Raw genomic sequence first — 18,942 nt, 5'->3', positions numbered from 1 at the left:
GAAGTTATGAACCAAATGGATTTAAATAGTTATTGATAGAACATTTCATCCTAAAACATAGAATATACCTTCTTCTCAGAACCTCGTGGTACTTTCTCCAAAATTGACAATATAATTGGTCACAAAACAGGCTTCAACAGATACAAGAAGATTGAAATAATCCCTAGCATCCCATCAGACCACCATGGACTAAGGCTGGTCTTCAACAACAAAAACAACAGAAAGCCCACATACACATGGAAGCTGAACACTACTCCTGAGAGGCTCTGCTAGAATCTGACAAATACAGAGGCGGATGCTCGCAGCCAACCACTGAAAACCGAGAAAAGGGTCCTCAATGGAGGAGTTAGAGAAAGGACTGAGGTAACTGAGGGGGTTTTCAACTCCGTAGTAAGAACAACGTCAACTAACCAGACACCCCAGAGCTCCCAGGGACTAAAACACTAACCAAAGAGTTCAAATGGAGGGACCTATGGCTCTAGTTGCATGTGTAGCAGAGGATGGCCTTGTTGGCTATCAATGGGAGGAGAGGCCCTTCTTCCTGTGAAGGCTTAATGACCCAGTGTTGGGAAATGCCAGGGTGGGGAGGTAGGAGGGAGTGGTGGGTGGGTGGGTGAGCACCCTCATGGAGGCAGGGGGTGGGGGAATGGGATGGAGAATTTCTGGAGGGGAAACCGGTCAAGGAGCTAACATTTGAAATATAAAGAAAATAGTCAGAAAAGGAAACAAACACCCCAAAACCAAAAAAGAAATAAAAGGTAAAGACAAAAGGTTCCCATGCATGTGTTTCTGTCACTAGACTAGTACAAGCAAAGACTAAGTGATTATTTGCCTGATTTCTATGTACAATCTGCACATTCCTTCTCTAAAGCCATAGAGAGCTATACATTTTTGTTTCTATTCATAATCTCTGGAAGAAGAAAAGGTATACTTTTAAAAAAATTATTTATTGTATGTATTTCAGTACTCTGTAGCTGCCTTCAGACACAGCAAGCAGATCCCATTACAGATGGTTGTGAGCCACCATGTGGTTGCTGGGAATTGAACTCAGGACCTCTGGAAGAGCAGTCAGTGCTCTTAACCACTGAGCCACTCTGCAGCCCCAAAAAGTAGACTTTGAAAGTTACCCAGTTATCCATTAGACTAAGCTCAAAAGGGCAAGAGTGACTGTCTGCATTTAAATAAAGGATAAATCTATTGGTATAAGACGTCACCAACAGGCTTATCATTTATTTAAACGCAGGCGATACTGTAAATATCTAAGACAGCTTTTGGTTAAGTGAGAAGCAGGGAATCCTTGATGTGGGGAGAGAAAAGATCTGAAGCATTTCTCAACTCCATAAATATATTTTCATACTCGCCCCCAGCAGTTCTGTTTCTCCCACTATACGGCCTCAGAATACTATTCATTTATTTGTCTCATGGCCCATTCTGTCTGAAGTCAAGAGATTTCTTCCCTGTCTGCTTTGGTCCTAAAGTCCCTTATTTATCTCTCAATCTTTCCCCCCAATTGTAACAATTTCTTCTTGACATTATGGAGTGTGTATACATCTATAAAATTAGTCTCACTAAACCATGAGGCCAAAGGTGGCAGGTCTCTCTTGTATATAAATAGTACAGGACACACTAAATTTCCAATAAATATATACTGAATGTCAAATGTGTCCATCATGCCCTGTTTGAGAATAGTGTCATTTTAACTTTCCATATAAACTCAGTTAAAATAGTAATGGAATGTTAGTGTTCTCTTGACTAGAAATTCATTTTCATAATTTGTATATTATCTGGTTCAGTATTTATGAACTCCCTAAAAATATAAAGCCATTTATGTGTAACTTTATTTTAGCAAGGGAAATAGAGGACAAATCACCATCTTCTAATTAAAAAAGAATTTGTACAGGTTCCTTTGTTTGTCAATAGCAAACAGAAGATTTTATGCAGTTGAGAGAGGCCTTTATTTCACTCCATTTTTGAGTAATCACTTCCTCCCCATCTTACTTCTATTTATTCACTTTTTTTTTTTGATAAGAGAACAGTTAATAAAATTAGCCACATGGCTGGGGGGTGGGGCATGGGAGGGTGGTACACACCTTTAATCCTAGCACTCACGAGGCAGTGGCAAGAGGATCTCTGAGTTCAAGACCAATCTGATCTACAGAGAGAATTCTAGGACAGCCAGTTCACAGAGAAATCCTATCTGGGAAGAAAACAAAACCAAATAACAAAAAAAATTAGTCACAGTAGCACAGTTGGGAGGTGGAGACAAAAAACACCAACTTGAGTTCAACCATGACAACTGCAAAACCTTGTCTAAAAACAAACTTAAGAGTAATACTACTTTAACCATACCTCCTTCTCACCATTCTCATCAAGTATCAAAAAGACAACTGCTGTAACTCCAGCCCCAAGCATCTCCTACCCTCTTTTGGCCTCTGCAGGAACCCACACATATGGAGGACAGACACAAACACATAAATAAAAATAAATCTTAAAACAAACCAATTCTCCAAAACTCTGCCAAACCAAAAAGACTAGTGTAACAGAAAGCTATGAGAATTCCACTCAAGCCTTGGTACTCCCAAGTTTACAGACTGACTGCAGCTTGCTGGAAATCGTACTCTAGTTCCTTAATGGCGGCAGATTCTTTGAACCAGGACTTAAGGTTTCCACTGGATAAGTACTTCTCATAGTTTAGTCTGAAAGTCACTAAGGGGTCATTGAGATCCTTTCAAAAGATCCATCTGGTTCTTCCTCATCTATTTGCATCACTAAACTGTGCTCTTTAGTGTTTGTGTTTATGTATGAATTCTGCCAGGATTAAAAACCAGAGGACTTACTCCTATCAGACAAGGGCTTTACCTCTGAGCCACATTCTGCAGTCTCAAATACCATTTACATTTTAATCAAAACCACATATCCTAGCAGGGAAAGTGCCAGAGTAGAACTTAGGCAAAAACAAGACCAATGCCATTTTTTAAAAGTTATTTTTCATATAATATGAAGTATTATGTAAACATATAAGTATATCATTCTAGTGAGTCTTTAAATATATAAATATACTTTATTTAATAATGTTAAGATGGCAGTATTATCCAAATTGGCCTATGCTTTAATATAATCCTGATGAAAATCCAAGCTGAATACTTTACAAGATCATTACTGATTAAATGATATATGGTAACAAAATAGACAAGGGATGGGGGAAAACAACCCCCTCCTTCAACACATTTAAACAGTTTTAGCATTTTAATTTCAAAACTTACATGGTGCTAACGTCCTCATTTTTGATCAACAAATTTCCAACCACAGTACTGAGACAGTTCAACAACCCCTCCTCCCAACACCTCCCCTCCCTATACCCACCCAAAACTCTTGAATAAAATGCGTTGAAACAAAAAAATAGCTATGAGGGTACAGAGATGGCTGAGCAGTTAAGAGGACCATTTACCCTTGCAGAGGACATAGGTTCAGTCCCCAGCACAGCACCCACATGGTGGCTTACAACCACCTGTAATTCCATTTCCTCAAGATCCAATGCCCTCTCCTGGTGCCACAGGCTACTGCACATACTTGGTACATATAAATTCATGTAAGTATAGAACATATTCACACATTTTTTTCACATACAATTTTTAAAGTAAATCTTTTTTTCTTTTTGGATACAGGTTTTCAGTGTATCCCTGGCTGTCCTGGAACTGGCTGCTTATGCCACACTTGGCCTTGAATTTAAAGATCTGCCTGTCTGTGCCTCCTGAGTGCTGGGATTAAAGGGGTGACCACAATCTGGCTAGTAGATAAATTTTTAAAAAGCTGAATAAACCTAGTTACAAAAATGATGACAAGTTCCTATCTTAAAAGAGGTAAATAAAATATTTTATTACTTAATGAATAGCCTCTTGATAAAATCACATTTCAGTAACCAACCAAAGAACAGTATTGATGACTGACACATAGATTCTTTTTTGTATGAAGAGTTGGAAAACAAAAGCTGTAATGTAATGAACAAAGAAAGGGAGGAAGGGATGGAGGAAGGAAGGAAGGAGGAGAGAGGGAAGGCAGGCAGGAGGGTAGGAAAAAAGAAGAAACTGGCACTCAGGGAAACAAGTCATCCAATGTGATGGCTTGGTCTTTATTGCATCTACTATGCATACAACATGAAAACAGAACATCTTAGATCTGCTTGATGTAAGTGTTTCTACGATGCATACATTGTGATATCAGAACACCCTGGATCTGTTTGCCCTCAGAGTCTGCTATGCTCAGATAGCATTAACACAATAAGAAAATTTTGCAATGAAATATACAAAACATGAGAAAAACTTACAGTTGACATGTGTTTAAAAACATACTTTGCCTGTAAAATTATGAGAATATATCAATATGTTTTACTTTTAAATAACTATAGGTTCACAGGAAACTGAAAAAATAGTACAGCAAAATCTAAAACTACCATTCATGTAGCTTCTTCTATTGCCATTACAGGTGTATCTTTTACTATTAAAGCTAAGACATTGCTTCTTATTTACTTTAAAGCCTCACTCAGAGCTGGGCAGTAGATGTGCAGGTCTTTAATCCCAATACTCAGGGAGGCAGAGGTAGGTGGGTCTTTGAGTTCGAGGTCAGCCTGGTCTGCAAAAAAGTTCCAGGACAGCCAGGGTTACACAGAGAAACCCTGTCTCACAACTCCTACCCCCCACCCAACTCTACATAGTGAGTTGCAGGCCAGCCCAGGGCCACGTGGTAGAACGCTGTTTCCAAACAACTCCAAATCTAAAAACCAAACCAAACCATACGTAAGACTTTACTTAGAGTATGTAGTCATGTACAATTTTACTAAACATATAGGCTTATGTAACAAACAGCCACCACAATCAAGATACAGAGTGGCATTGTCACCATCCCATCTCCCAGGTTACCATTCTGCTTCCCACCCTATGGTATGTAACTGCTTAAGACTCTTGCTTTTTACGTTATCATATTTTCTTCAAGGTCTGCCCAAGCTATTGCTATGGCCATGGCTTGGGACCCTTTATCGCTGCATAGTATTCCATACATAGATGGTATGGACACATCACAGTTTAACTTAGTCAGGGGCATTGGGTCATATCCAGAAAACAACAACCAAATTACTTATTTTAAACAGTAATTCCATAATATGGAAATTCTTTTCTCAAGATTTAAAAAAAGAAAGTCTAACACTATTTGAGCGATTGCTTTTGCATACATGGAGAAAATTTTAATTTCATATTAAACTTTTCATTTTATTGCTATATTCTAGATCATCCCTTAGTATAATGACCAATGCATCAAGAGGGATCTGCAGTTGATTAAAGTTGTACCTCAAATTGCAAGGTGACACATTAGAGTAGTTAAGGAACGCTTTCATGTAGAAGACAGGTTAATAAAGCTAACTGCACAACTACAAAGGCAGCTTCAATCTGTCACTTACTAAACTAAAACTGGCTTAAGTCCAATGGCAGACCTTTCCTTGCCATCAGATTATACCTCTCAAAGTTAGAAATGCAAACAAACAATTCTTCTATTTAATTTCTTTTAGAAGGAAATTACAGCAAGTTGTGGATGACATAAATGGAGAAGACCAAAGAACTACCATTAAAAATGCTAAGTGATCTACTATTTATAGAATAAGAGACAAAAAATGTATAGCTTGCCTAGAGAAGTGAGTTTACAGATAAAAATTAAGAGTCACAAGGGCTGGAAAGACAGCTTAGGCGCTCCAGAAAACCCAGGTTCAATTCCCTGCACCGACATGGCAGCTCACAACAGTCTATAACATCAGTTCTAGAAGATCCTATACCGTTTTCTGACCTGAGGTGACTAGACATACAAGAGGTGTACAGACATACACGCAGGCAAAACATCCATATACATAATAAGAAATAACTTCTAAAAAGGCATAAACTGCCAAGCATGGTCCATGTTTTTAAACCCAGCACCCAGGAGGCAGAGACAAGTGGATCTCTAAAGTTTGAGGCCAAGTTTGGAACAAAGAGTTCCAGGACAGCATGAGCTACACAGAGAAACCCTGTCATGAAACACCCTCCCCCAAACCTCCAAAAAGGCATAAAGGCACTGATAGAGCAAAGACCGATAGAACTCTAAAGGAAAATGTTCACTTTAATGTCCACGTGAACACTAAGAATGGGTGAGCAGCACAACAGTAAAGAACGAAACCTGAAAATAAAGCAAACTGCAGGGAGCTCAGGCAGAGAGCTAGCTCTGAGCATGATTACATCTTACTTCACTTGTCCACCAGTGACTGACTAAACTGCATTGTGGGGAGTATATATATTCACATGTAGGCTAACACCAGATACAAGCAATTTGTTTAACTTAATCTAATCAGGCCCTTCTATGAGGACCAAAGTTAATTTGATAGAAATTTTATTGTGTTATTTGATGCATGGTACACGTATTATTACATACATAAAGATGACAGTGAGCCCCAAAGATTAAGTACAGAGCAATTTAAATTTTTTTACGTTTAGTATTATATGGGGGAAAAACTAATAAATTTCCTTTTCTTTCACCTGCATATCAATTTAGTTACCTAAAACCATAAATAAATTATCTGCCTATAGGCAAGAGTGACTACAGAAATGGAGGATTGGTCCTGTGGTTTGCAACAAGAGCAATCTGAAATGTTCATTTCCACGTGTAAAAACACACCTCTATGACATATAAGTGCTGGACATTTTTACAACAGATCATGGGAAGTATTAATAGGGAAGTTTTCTGCTCCAAATAGAAACAGGTTATTATAGATTCACTAGTCTTTAGCATAATCAACTCTTACTACACTTCCTTACTTATAAGAATGACACCTTAATATTAATCCAAATGGTTATAACTGGATATTTTAAAACATCAGTTCAAAGGGAAATCTCTTTAATTACTTGGTAAGTCCCCTTAGAGAAGCACCCAAATGCAGAGAGCACAATAACTTAGTGCCTGTGACTGTGCAGGTGCTGTCCACCTTGGACGCTACCAGCGACACTTCATGACACAACTGTTGGCATACTAATCTTAAATTAGCTCAACAGCACCAACTCCAAGGACACCTTCATGTGTGAAAACTATACTTTCAAAAATGCTTGGGAACAGAGAGGAAAATGTTATTTCAAAGAAAAGAAACAACCAAGGACTGCAAAACAATGGAGTAGAAACTAAAGAGCAAGGACTTAACTTAATGTCTGAATACTTGCTAGCAGTGTGAGGTGAAAGGTTCAATCCCTAGCATTGAGGACAAAAAACAAAGCAGAAATAAACCAAGGAACCTGAAGAGTGCAAAGCAACAGTCTGGCTGGTAAAATAATTTTCTCAATCTTAACTTTGTATCACAGTCAATTGCTTTCTTTGGTAGCAAAATGAGTTCAATAGCAACTGTAACCTAGATCTTGAAACATATTAACAAAGTAAAGTGAGACAATACTGTAACAGTTTACTACTACAACACAAAGTACATATTTTAAATGGGTAATCTATTTGAAATATGTTCCAAAAGCAGAAACCTTAAACAAAATAAAATTCTCTTTGGCACCCAATGACCAATTTAGGATATATTGTCTGCTTACAAAAAGAATGGCTAGAGGCTAGCAAGATGGCTTAGTGCATAAGGCACTTGGCCTTTAAATCAGACCACCTGAACTCAATCCCAGAGACCAATACACTAAAAGGAGAACTGATTTCTGCTAATTGTACCACTGTCCTCCACCCCCCCTAAAATATATCATGGTACTTATGTTCTGTACCCCGCAACCCAGTAAATGTACTAAAACAAACAACATATCTATGAGCTACTGTTTTAAGCTACTGTGTACATTAACACTCCTACAATACTCAACAGCAGAAGAGATTTTGAGGCTGCAACAATATTCTGTGTCTATGAAGAGCAAATTCATTCTCTAAATATGAAAATGAGAAAACAAAGATAAATATTTAATGTAACAAATATATGTAAGACACAATCTTAGGAACTTTAAATATTCTATTTATAACTCCATAGATTAAGCATTATCCTCCCCATTATACAGATGGGGAAACTTAACTGAGGTTAGGTTAGGTTAGATTAGCCTCATAAAACGATCCCACCACTAGTCAAAGAACGTAGTCTCCTGTATTTTCATCAGGCCTTCCCTGCAAAGAATTCATGAGACCTAAAAATATCATTGCATAAATTACCAATTAATTATCAAGTTTGGGGAAATATGCTAGGGAATGTATGTTATGGGAACTTAATGGAGGAGCTGAGGGAACTAATTCTCCAAAGCTATGTACTACATTAAAAAAAATTATCAATACATAACCAGATTCCTTCTTAATCCAAATGAACGGATCTATTTTACTTCTGTATCTACTTGCATTGTTTTGAGAACATGGCAGATTCCTAAGATACTTCTGTGACCCTGAAGAAATAGTCTATCAGTCACAGTGCTGATAGCTTCTTCAGAACCAATGCTTACTCAAGAACAAGTAAATCTTAGAAATGGGGTGGTCTGTAGCCATGACTAGTATAGACTGTAGAGTCCATTAGTCATATTCTCCTAGGTTGAAAAAGCAAAGTGGAACTTGCCAGGCACACTATCAAAATCTGATGCAATTATAAGAAAATTCCCAAAAAATAGCTAAAGATGCAAAATCTCAAGAGAATGCTATTTCTTCAGTTAAATGTGTGGCTACATGAACGTTCCTCATTCAAGTATTATAAGAAAGGGTCCTCCACATTGAGTTCAGCTTTTCATGACTCAATGTTCTTGGAACCAATGGCATTTAATTTTAAGGGTGTTGTTTTTAGCTGGTCAGTGGTGGCCCACACCTTTTGGATCCCAGCATTTGGAAGGCAGACAGAGACAGGTGAATCTCTGTGAGCTCAAGGCCAGCCTTTTCTAGTGAGTACCAGGACAGCCAGGGCTATGCGGAGTGACCCTGTCTGATGAGCGAATCCAAAATAAAGGGGAGGATAGAATGGGATTCTTTAACTTGACCTGGGCAAACCATAACCTTAGGGGGGTGGTGGTGGAATATGTGTTTGTGCGTATTCATTCATGCTAGAAATTCTTTTTATCTTCTTCAGAGATGTATCTTATGTCTTGGGAGCTACCCCTTCACCTCTAACTAGTTTAGGAGACTTGCTCTCTCCGGACCCAATTCACAGAAGTCACAACTGGACCCAATTTGGTTTCTCTATAAAGGCAATTTCAGACAACAGTGACAATCTCCTGTAGATAACAACCACAAGAAGAGAAAACTTCTAACAAACAGGGATGGAAAGGGGGAGAGGGATTAACAACACCACAACGTCCCCATAGGGACCCATCAGCGACCAAGGCTGTGACAGTCATTCAACTTTCTTGCTAATTCCCCCACTGTTTTCTTGCTAGCAGTACAGGCACGACGTGCTGTTTCCCTTTTGGTGTGTGTGACAATTCCCCGGAGCGGGTCTATCAGCCCCGGGCATCTGCGCCAGGCCCCGGAGAACAGTTCCGCGAACGGCCCCTGCTCCAGCCTGGCCTGACTATGGCTGCTTTTCCCCTCCGTCCTCCCCGGATCTCCAGGGCTCGCAAGAGCAGCAGCTGCAGCAGGGACGCTCGGGGAACCTGTCCCCAGCTCCCCCGCTAGGCCTCAAGGGGTTGGCGCTGCACATGGCCCCCAGCGAAGCGGCGGGCACCGCGCGATGGAGGCGACGGGAGGGCTCGTCTCAGAACCCGACGGCCCCTGGCGGGCGGGAGGGGAGGAACGCCGTCTCCTCAGCGCTTAGCTCCCTGCCTGCCTCACTCTCCCGCTCCGTTAGCGCTACCGGTCGGCGGGCGGGGGAGGGGAGCGGGCGCGTTATTCCCGGGGCGCCGCGGGGGAGGGGATGGCATCTCTTACCCGCGTTACTGAGGAGAAGGAGCAGGAGGAGGTGGCGGGAGCGCGGCGCAGCGGGGCGACGGCGGGGCCGGCTGGTTGCAAGGAAGAGTCTCACGGAAGGGAATTAACCCCATCACCAGCCCGGACACCGGCTCCAGCGGCAGCCGCGGCGGCAGAATCCCGCCCCTTCCCACCACGCACTAGCCCCGCCTCTCCGTCGCGTTGACGAAAAGCAGCCTACCTCATACGCTAGATCAACACTGAGTGACATACGGATGATCCAATCATCGTTTGAAAACCCACTTTCGCTCCACCCCATTATCACTGCGGGCAGCGGGAGAACGGGACTAAGTCTATCTCCACCCACAGAAGAAAAAGAACCAATCCCTGGCAAGTTGTCGTCCTTGAAGGACGCAAGAGACAACCAATGATAAAGCTAGGAGGACAGCCATTTTGCCCACTTGTGAAAGAGCCACCTTTTCCCACGAGTAGGAGCCTGAGGTGGGCAAGTTCCGGGCAATTTTAGTCAGTGGAGATATGGAAGACAACTATATTTCTTCAGGGAATGATTCTAGAGCTCTTTAAGGATGAAAGGACAATTTTGTCGTTCATATGGGGGAGATGAGAGGAAGGCTTTAAGGATGTGGCTCCGCCCCTTTAGCGATAACGGGTTCCAGGCTGAACACCTGGTTTCTCCGGTCTCAGTGGTGGAGGCAGAGCTACCGAGCAGTTTAGCTCCTGCGACTACAGTTCCCAAGATGCCTTGCGACCTCTATTTGTTCATTTTGCTTCCGGTAGCGTTTTGTGGGAATTGTAGTTTTTGAGAGGTTACCGTGCAACCTCCTTGTCCAGATAAGTAAGAAGAAAGTTTTGAATAATTTGGAGTTGAGAATGAAATCGCAAGGTTCTAGTCGGTTCTTTTCGCTTCACTGAAGTATAGAGAATATAAAAGGGCTGGGAGTTTTCTCAAGACACTACACTGTTTTAGAGTGCTGGTATTTGAACTCTCCCACTTCTAGGTCATCCATTTAGCGTCACTTCCGCTTAGCTGAAGACACTTGCAAAAAGCTTGGCGGGAGTTGAAGATTACGAAGCTAGTGCTGCAGTTTTGGCGGTCTGTGTAGGGCAAGAGATGGGAAATTGATTGTACTTTAATTGCACTTTAAGAAGAGTGGGTAAGAGTCGGGCGTGGTGGCTGATGCATGTAACAGCCGGAAGCTGAAAGGTCGCCGCGAGTTCTCAGCCTGAACTACAGAGTGAGTTTTAAAATATCTGGGACTGGGCTGGGGATTTAGCTCAGTGGTAGAGCGCTTACCTAGGAAGCGCAAGGCCCTGGGTTCGGTCCCCAGCTCCGAAAAAAAAAAAAAAATAGCTGGGACTACAGAATTAACCTTGTAAAATAATCCCCCTGCACTGCTCCCTTCCTCTAAAAAACCCACTCAGAAATCTGAAATGGCATGGGTGTAATTCCAGAGCCCGTGTTGTAATTTTGCACTTTGCTTTTTAGTCTTGCGGACCCAGTGTTTCTTATCAGACCGGCTCACTAGTGATTGCACCTCTTTTGAGTTTGTAGAGGATGCTTTAACTTGCCTTTACACTGTGAGTGAAGCAGCATGGGTTCATGGCCTCATTTTGACTGGAAGGACTTGGGAATTCTGAGCTAATTCCCCCATTTATACAGTCTCCAGAAGTTGCCTTTGAAGGAAGAAGGCTCAGGATCGTTGGAATAATGGAATGGTCCTGTCGCCGTTCTTGAGTAACCATCCAACATATTAAGTGGAGACCAAGTAACACCCGCAGTACTACTCCAATGACCAAAAGGCTTCAGAATTCACATCCTAGTAAAGTCACCAAACGAGGCATGCCAGATTGATCACCCGGAGTCCTTGGCCTCTCAAAGTCTCTTCCATCGTTTTTATGGAGACTTCGTCTTAACAACTTTTCTCTTAAATATTTATTGAACTCTTACAGTAGTGGTGACTATAACAGGTTAAACAGTGCACAGAAAGGTAAGTTTTTGTTCAAAAGGAGTTAGAAAGATTAAACAAAATTTATGTTAGCCCTTTTTAATATCTCCCTAAATTTAGCATCCTCATAGCCATGGTTTGTGTGTTGTTTTGGTTTCCTCTTTGCTTTCTACTTTTAGATTTAAAAAACCCATACCTTTCTATTTCCATTATTTTTACTCAAATATTAAGTCTGTGTCCAGAACTGATAAGAGGTATTAATACACCACATGGATCAGAGTCCTAACTAGTGTACTCCTAGAAACAGAAATATATCTGTAACTTCCAAACAGACAAAGCAGTCCTACTTTTTTGTTTTGTTTTTAAAGAAAATAACTGTCTTTGCTTTCAATGTAAGACTTTTTGTGCACATGCGTGTGCACACATGCTCATAAGTGAACTAAACACCCCCACAATATGCACATTAAGCAGAAGGCACCATTGAGCTGCATCATCTCCATTTAGGAGTTAAAGTTTCCAGTGATAAGTTAGCATTGCCCATAAATACTTAGTTGGGATTTTTTCATTAAACCCTTCTAAGTAAATCAAGTCAATATGTAGTAATAATGACCATCATATTACTGAATATTTTATCTGAGCCCCCAAAGGGCTAAGTATGTTTGTGTATTTCCTGTGCCACATCTGCCTTTTCCTTTTTCAGTGCTGGAGACAAACTGAGAGCCTTGCATTTGCTAGGTATTTGCTTTGTCACTGGGTTGCATCCTCAGCATTAGTTTAAGAATTGAAGAAACTCCGGATCAGCAAGTGCACTACAACTTTAAAAGTCCGATCCACTCACTCAAGACAGTCTGGAGCTGAGATACACAGCCAAGTCTGCTTGATTTGGGTTTTTGTTTTGTTTTGTTTTGTTTTGTTTTGTTTTTTCCAACCCCAAACCATTACTTCTCAAATGTTTATGAATCTCACAAAGTTCAGCCTTCCTCTGCCGTCAGAATGCGGGGATTAAAGGCTGTCACCACCATGCCTAGCAGAAAGTTGTTACTTTTCGTTCTGTTTTATTTTGATTTTTAAAGGTTTGTTTATTTATGCATTTGAGTGTATGCATGCATGTGCACCATGTACGTATGGATAAGAAGGCATTGGATCTCCTGAAACCGATGTTCCAAATGGTTGTGAACCACCTTTCGGGTGCTACAAATCTAACCTGGGTCCTTTGCAAAAGGCAGCAAGTGTTCCTGACCACTGACCCATTGTTTCAGTACCTCTGCAGAATGGCATGCTACTGCTTAAAACTCAGTGGTTGATTATGACAATATTACTGTCATTGTTTATGCTACCTGTATTCCATGGTGTAGCTCAAATATAACCTGGTTTTTTTTTTTAAAGATTTATTTGTTCTATGTAAGTACCCTGTAGGCTGTAACTGTCTTCAGACACACCAGAAGAGGGCATCAGATTCTATTACAGATGGTTGTGAGCCACCATGTGGTTGCTGGGAACTGAACTCAGGACCTCTGGAAGAGCAGTCAGTGCTCTTACCCACTAAGCCATCTCTCCAACCCATATCTTGTTTCTTGCTAATAGCTATTTATTGTTTCCAATTAGTAATATTTTTTGTTACTATAATGAAAGTGTATAACAAAATCAACCATCTTAAGCATTAAATGTGTACCTTACAGTGCGTTAACCATTTGTACCTTGTTGTACAATACAGCTGTAAAATGTCTTCTTTTACACAGCTAAAAATTGTGTTTTCACTCTCCCCTGACTCCTTGCAAACATCATACTGCTTTATGTTTCCAAGAGCTTACCTTATATCTCATGTAAAGGACTAGGATCCTGACGTGTTTGACCTTTTTTTTTTTTTTTTTTTTTTTTATTAACTTGAGTATTTCTTATATACATTTCGAGTGTTATTCCCTTTCCCGGTTTCCGGGCAAACATCCCCCTCCCCCCTCCCCTTTCTTATCGGTGTTCCCCTCCCCATCCTCCCCCCATTGCCGCCCTCCCCCCATAGACTAGTTCACTGGGGGTTCAGTCTTAGCAGGACCCAGGGTTTCCCCTTCCACTGGTGCTCTTACTAGGATATTCATTGCTACCTATGAGGTCAGAGTCCAGGGTCAGTCCATGTATAGTCTTTAGGTAGTGGCTTAGTCCCTGGAAGCTCTGGTTGCTTGGCATTGTTGTACTTTTGGGGTCTCGAGCCCCTTCAAGCTCTTCCAGTTCTTTCTCTGATTCCTTCAATAGGGGACCTATTCTCAGTTCAGTGGTTTGCTGCTGGCATTCGCCTCTATATTTGCTGTATTCTGGCTGTGTCTCTCAGGAGCGATCTACATCCGGCTCCTGTCGGTCTGCACTTCTTTGCTTCATCCATCTTGTCTAATTGGGTGGCTGTATATGTATGGGCCACATGTGGGGCAGGCTCTGAATGGCTGTTCCTTCAGTCTCTGTTTTAATCTTTGCCTCTCCCTTCCCTGCCAAGGGTATTCTTTTTCCTCATTTAAAGAAGGAGTGAAGCATTCACATTTTGATCATCCGTCTTGAGTTTCGTTTGTTCTAGGGATCTAGGGTAATTCAAGCATTTGGGCTAATAGCCACTTATCAATGAGTGCATACCATGTATGTCTTTCTGTGATTGGGTTAGCTCACTCAGGATGATATTTTCCAGTTCCAACCCTTTGCCTACGAATTTCATAAACTCGTTGTTTTTGATAGCTGAGTAATATTCCATTGTGTAGATGTACCACATTTTCTGTATCCATTCCTCTGTTGAAGGGCATCTGGGTTCTTTCCATTTTCTGGCTATTATAAATAAGGCTGCGATGAACATAGTGGAGCACGTGTCTCTTTTATATGTTGAGGCATCTTTTGGGTATATGCCCAAGAGAGGTATAGCTGGATCCTCAGGCAGTTCAATGTCCAATTTTCTGAGGAACCTCCAGACTGATTTCCAGAATGGTTTTACCAGTCTGCAATCCCACCAACAATGGAGGAGTGTTCCTCTTTCTCCACATCCTCGCCAGCATCTGCTGTCACCTGAGTTTTTGATCTTAGCCAATCGCACTGGTGTGAGGTGAAATCTCAGGGTTGTTTTGATTTGCATTTCCCTTATGACTAAAGATGTTGAACATTTCTTTAGGTGTTTCTCAGCCATTCGGCATTCCTCAGCTGTGAATTCTTTGTTTAGCTCTGAACCCCATTTTTTAATAGGGTTATTTGATTCCCTGCGGTCTAACTTCTTGAGTTCTTTGTATATTTTGGATATAAGGCCTCTATCTGTTGTAGGATTGGTAAAGATCTTTTCCCAATCTGTTGGTTGCCGTTTTGTCCTAACCACAGTGTCCTTTGCCTTACAGAAGCTTTGCAGTTTTATGAGATCCCATTTGTCGATTCTTGATCTTAGAGCATAAGCCATTGGTGTTTTGTTCAGGAAATTTTTTACAGTGCCCATGTGTTCCAGATGCTTCCCTAGTTTTTCTTCTATTAGTTTGAGTGTGTCTGGTTTGATGTGGAGGTCCTTGATCCACTTGGACTTAAGCTTTGTACAGGGTGATAAGCATGGATCGATCTGCATTCTTCTACATGTTGCCCTCCAGTTGAACCAGCACCATTTGCTGAAAATGCTATCTTTTTTCCATTGGATGGTTTTGGCTCCTTTGTCAAAAATCAAGTGACCATAGGTGTGTGGGTTCATTTCTGGGTCTTCAATTCTATTCCACTGGTCTATCTGTCTGTCTCTGTACCAATACCATGCAGTTTTTATCACTATTGCTCTGTAATACTGCTTGAGTTCAGGGATAGTGATTCCCCCTGAAGTCCTTTTATTGTTGAGGATAGCTTTAGCTATCCTGGGTTTTTTGTTATTCCAGATGAATTTGCAAATTGTTCTGTCTAACTCTTTGAAGAATTGGATTGGTATTTTGATGGGGATTGCATTGAATCTGTAGATTGCTTTTGGTAAAATGGCCATTTTTACTATATTAATCCTGCCAATCCATGAGCATGGGAGATCTTTCCATCTTCTGAGGTCTTCTTCAATTTCTTTCCTCAGTGTCTTGAAGTTCTTATTGTACAGATCTTTTACTTGCTTGGTTAAAGTCACACCGAGGTACTTTATATTATTTGGGTCTATTATGAAGGGTGTCGTTTCCCTAATTTCTTTCTCGGCTTGTTTCTCTTTTGTATAGAGGAAGGCAACTGATTTATTTGAGTTAATTTTATACCCAGCCACTTTGCTGAAGTTGTTTATCAGCTTTAGTAGTTCTCTGGTGGAACTTTTGGGATCACTTAAATATACTATCATGTCATCTGCAAATAGTGATATTTTGACCTCTTCTTTTCCGATCTGTATCCCTTTGATCTCCTTTTGTTGTCTGATTGCTCTGGCTAGAACTTCAAGAACTATATTGAATAAGTAGGGAGAGAGTGGGCAGCCTTGTCTAGTCCCTGATTTTAGTGGGATTGCTTCAAGTTTCTCTCCATTTAGTTTAATGTTAGCAACTGGTTTGCTGTATATGGCTTTTACTATGTTTAGGTATGGGCCTTGAATTCCTATTCTTTCCAGGACTTTTATCATGAAGGGGTGTTGAATTTTGTCAAATGCTTTCTCAGCATCTAATGAAATGATCATGTGGTTCTGTTCTTTCAGTTTGTTTATATAATGGATCACGTTGATGGTTTTCCGTATATTAAACCATCCCTGCATGCCTGGGATGAAGCCTACTTGATCATGGTGGATGATTGTTTTGATGTGCTCTTGAATTCGGTTTGCCAGAATTTTATTGAGTATTTTTGCATCGATATTCATAAGGGAAATTGGTCTGAAGTTCTCTTTCTTTGTTGTGTCTTTGTGTGGTTTAGGTATAAGAGTAATTGTGGCTTCGTAGAAGGAATTCGGTAGGGCTCCATCTGTTTCAATTTTGTGGAATAGTTTGGATAATATTGGTATGAGGTCTTCTATGAAGGTTTGATAGAATTCTGCACTAAACCCGTCTGGACCTGGGCTCTTTTTGGTTGGGAGACCTTTAATGACTGCTTCTATTTCCTTAGGAGTTATGGGGTTGTTTAACTGGTTTATCTGTTCCTGATTTAACTTCGATACCTGGTATCTGTCTAGGAAATTGTCCATTTCCTGAAGATTTTCAAATTTTGTTGAATATAGGTTTTTATAGTAAGATCTGATGATTTTTTTAATTTCCTCCGAATCTGTAGTTATGTCTCCCTTTTCATTTCTGATTTTGTTAATTTGGACACACTCTCTGTGTCCTCTCGTTAGTCTGGCTAAGGGTTTATCTATCTTGTTGATTTTCTCAAAGAACCAACTTTTGGTTCTGTTGATTCTTTCTATGGTCCTTTTTGTTTCTACTTGGTTGATTTCAGCTCTGAGTTTGATTATTTCCTGCCTTCTACTCCTCCTGGGTGTATTTGCTTCTTTTTGTTCTAGAGCTTTTAGGTGTGCTGTCAAGCTGCTGACATATGCTCTTTCCTGTTTCTTTCTGCAGGCACTCAGCGCTATGAGTTTTCCTCTTAGCACAGCTTTCATTGTGTCCCATAAGTTTGAGTATGTTGTATCTTCATTTTCATTAAATTCTAAAAAGTTTTTAATTTCTTTCTTTATTTCTTCCTTGACCAGGTTATCATTGAGTAGAGCATTGTTCAATTTCCACGTATATGTGGGCATTCTTCCCTTATTGTTATTGAAGACCAGTTTTAGGCCGTGGTGGTCCGATAGCACGCATGGGATTATTTCTATCTTTCTGTACCTGTTGAGGCCCGTTTTTTGACCAATTATATGGTCAATTTTGGAGAAAGTACCATGAGGAGCTGAGAAGAAGGTATATCCTTTTGCTTTAGGATAGAATGTTCTATAAATATCCGTTAAGTCCATTTGGCTCATGACTTCTCTTAGTCTGTCTACATCACTGTTTAATTTCTGTTTCCATGATCTGTCCATTGATGAGAGTGGGGTGTTGAAATCTCCCACTATTATTGTGTGAGGTGCAATGTGTGTTTTGAGCTTTAGTAAGGTTTCTTTTACGTATGTAGGTGCCCTTGTATTTGGGGCATAGATATTTAGGATTGAGAGTTCATCTTGGTTGATTTTTCCTTTGATGAATATGAAGTGTCCTTCCTTATCTTTTTTGATGACTTTTAGTTGGAAATTGATTTTATTTGATATTAGAATGGCTACTCCAGCTTGCTTCTTCTGACCATTTGCTTGGAAAGTTGTTTTCCAGCCTTTCACTCTGAGGTAGTGTCTGTCTTTGTCTCTGAGGTGTGTTTCCTGTAGGCAGCAGAATGCAGGGTCCTCGTTGCGTATCCAGTTTGTTAATCTATGTCTTTTTATTGGGGAGTTGAGGCCATTGATATTGAGAGATATTAAGGAATAGTGATTATTGCTTCCCGTTCTATTCATATTTGGATGTGAGGTTATGTTTGTGTGCTTTCATTCTCTTTGTTTTGTTGCCAAGACGATTAGTTTCTTGCTTCTTCTAGGGTATAGCTTGCCTCCTTATGTTGGGCTTTACCATTTATTATCCTTTGTAGTGCTGGATTTGTAGAAAGATATTGTGTAAATTTGGTTTTGTCATGGAATATCTTGGTTTCTCCATCAATGTTAATTGAGAGTTTTGCTGGATACAGTAACCTGGGCTGGCATTTGTGTTCTCTTAGGGTCTGTATAACATCAGTCCAGGATCTTCTGGCCTTCATAGTTTCTGGCGAGAAGTCTGGTGTGATTCTGATAGGTCTCCCTTTATATGTTACTTGACCTTTTTCCCTTACTGCTTTTAATATTCTTTCTTTATTTTGTGCGTTTGGTGTTTTGACAATTATGTGACGGGAGGTGTTTCTTTTCTGGTCCAATCTATTTGGAGTTCTGTAGGCTTCTTGTATGTCTATGGGTATCTCTTTTTTTAGGTTAGGGAAGTTTTCTTCTATGATTTTGTTGAAGATATTTACTGGTCCTTTGAGCTGGGAGTCTTCACTCTCTTCTATACCTATTATCCTTAGGTTTGATCTTCTCATTGAGTCCTGGATTTCCTGTATGTTTTGGACCAGTAGCTTTTTCCGCTTTACATTATCTTTGACAGTTGAGTCAATGATT

The 18,942-nt window shown here is 40.4% G+C and overlaps 2 protein-coding genes across 14 annotated transcripts in view; one reads left to right on the top strand and one right to left on the bottom strand.

Moving 5' to 3' along the window:
- Positions 1 to 10,092, bottom strand: part of R3hdm1 (R3H domain containing 1) — a 138,031-nt gene extending 127,939 nt beyond the window's left edge. For 8 of the 10 annotated variants that reach the window (XM_008769460.4, XM_008769461.4, XM_008769459.3 and 5 more), the window contains exon 1: positions 9,892 to 10,092. The gene's annotated coding sequence lies outside the window, so the exon portion shown is untranslated. The remainder of the gene's footprint in view (positions 1 to 9,891) is intronic. The other 2 variants (NM_001134867.1, XM_063272282.1) reach the window with 2 other exon arrangements.
- Zranb3 (zinc finger RANBP2-type containing 3) overlaps positions 10,075 to 18,942 on the top strand; it is a 155,189-nt gene continuing 146,321 nt past the window's right edge. For all 4 annotated transcript variants that reach the window (XM_006249701.5, XM_063272740.1, XM_039091286.2 and 1 more), the window contains exon 1: positions 10,075 to 10,371. In XM_006249701.5, coding sequence (XP_006249763.1) covers positions 10,298 to 10,371 — 74 coding nt within the window. In that variant the 5' untranslated portion in view covers positions 10,075 to 10,297. The remainder of the gene's footprint in view (positions 10,372 to 18,942) is intronic.

The sequence above is a fragment of the Rattus norvegicus genome, chromosome 13, assembly GCF_036323735.1.
Source record: "Rattus norvegicus strain BN/NHsdMcwi chromosome 13, GRCr8, whole genome shotgun sequence".
In the NCBI taxonomy this organism is placed as follows: Eukaryota; Metazoa; Chordata; class Mammalia; order Rodentia; family Muridae; genus Rattus; species Rattus norvegicus.
The sequence above is the reverse complement of the archived record's forward strand: the minus strand, read 5'-3'. Positions and strand labels throughout refer to the sequence as shown.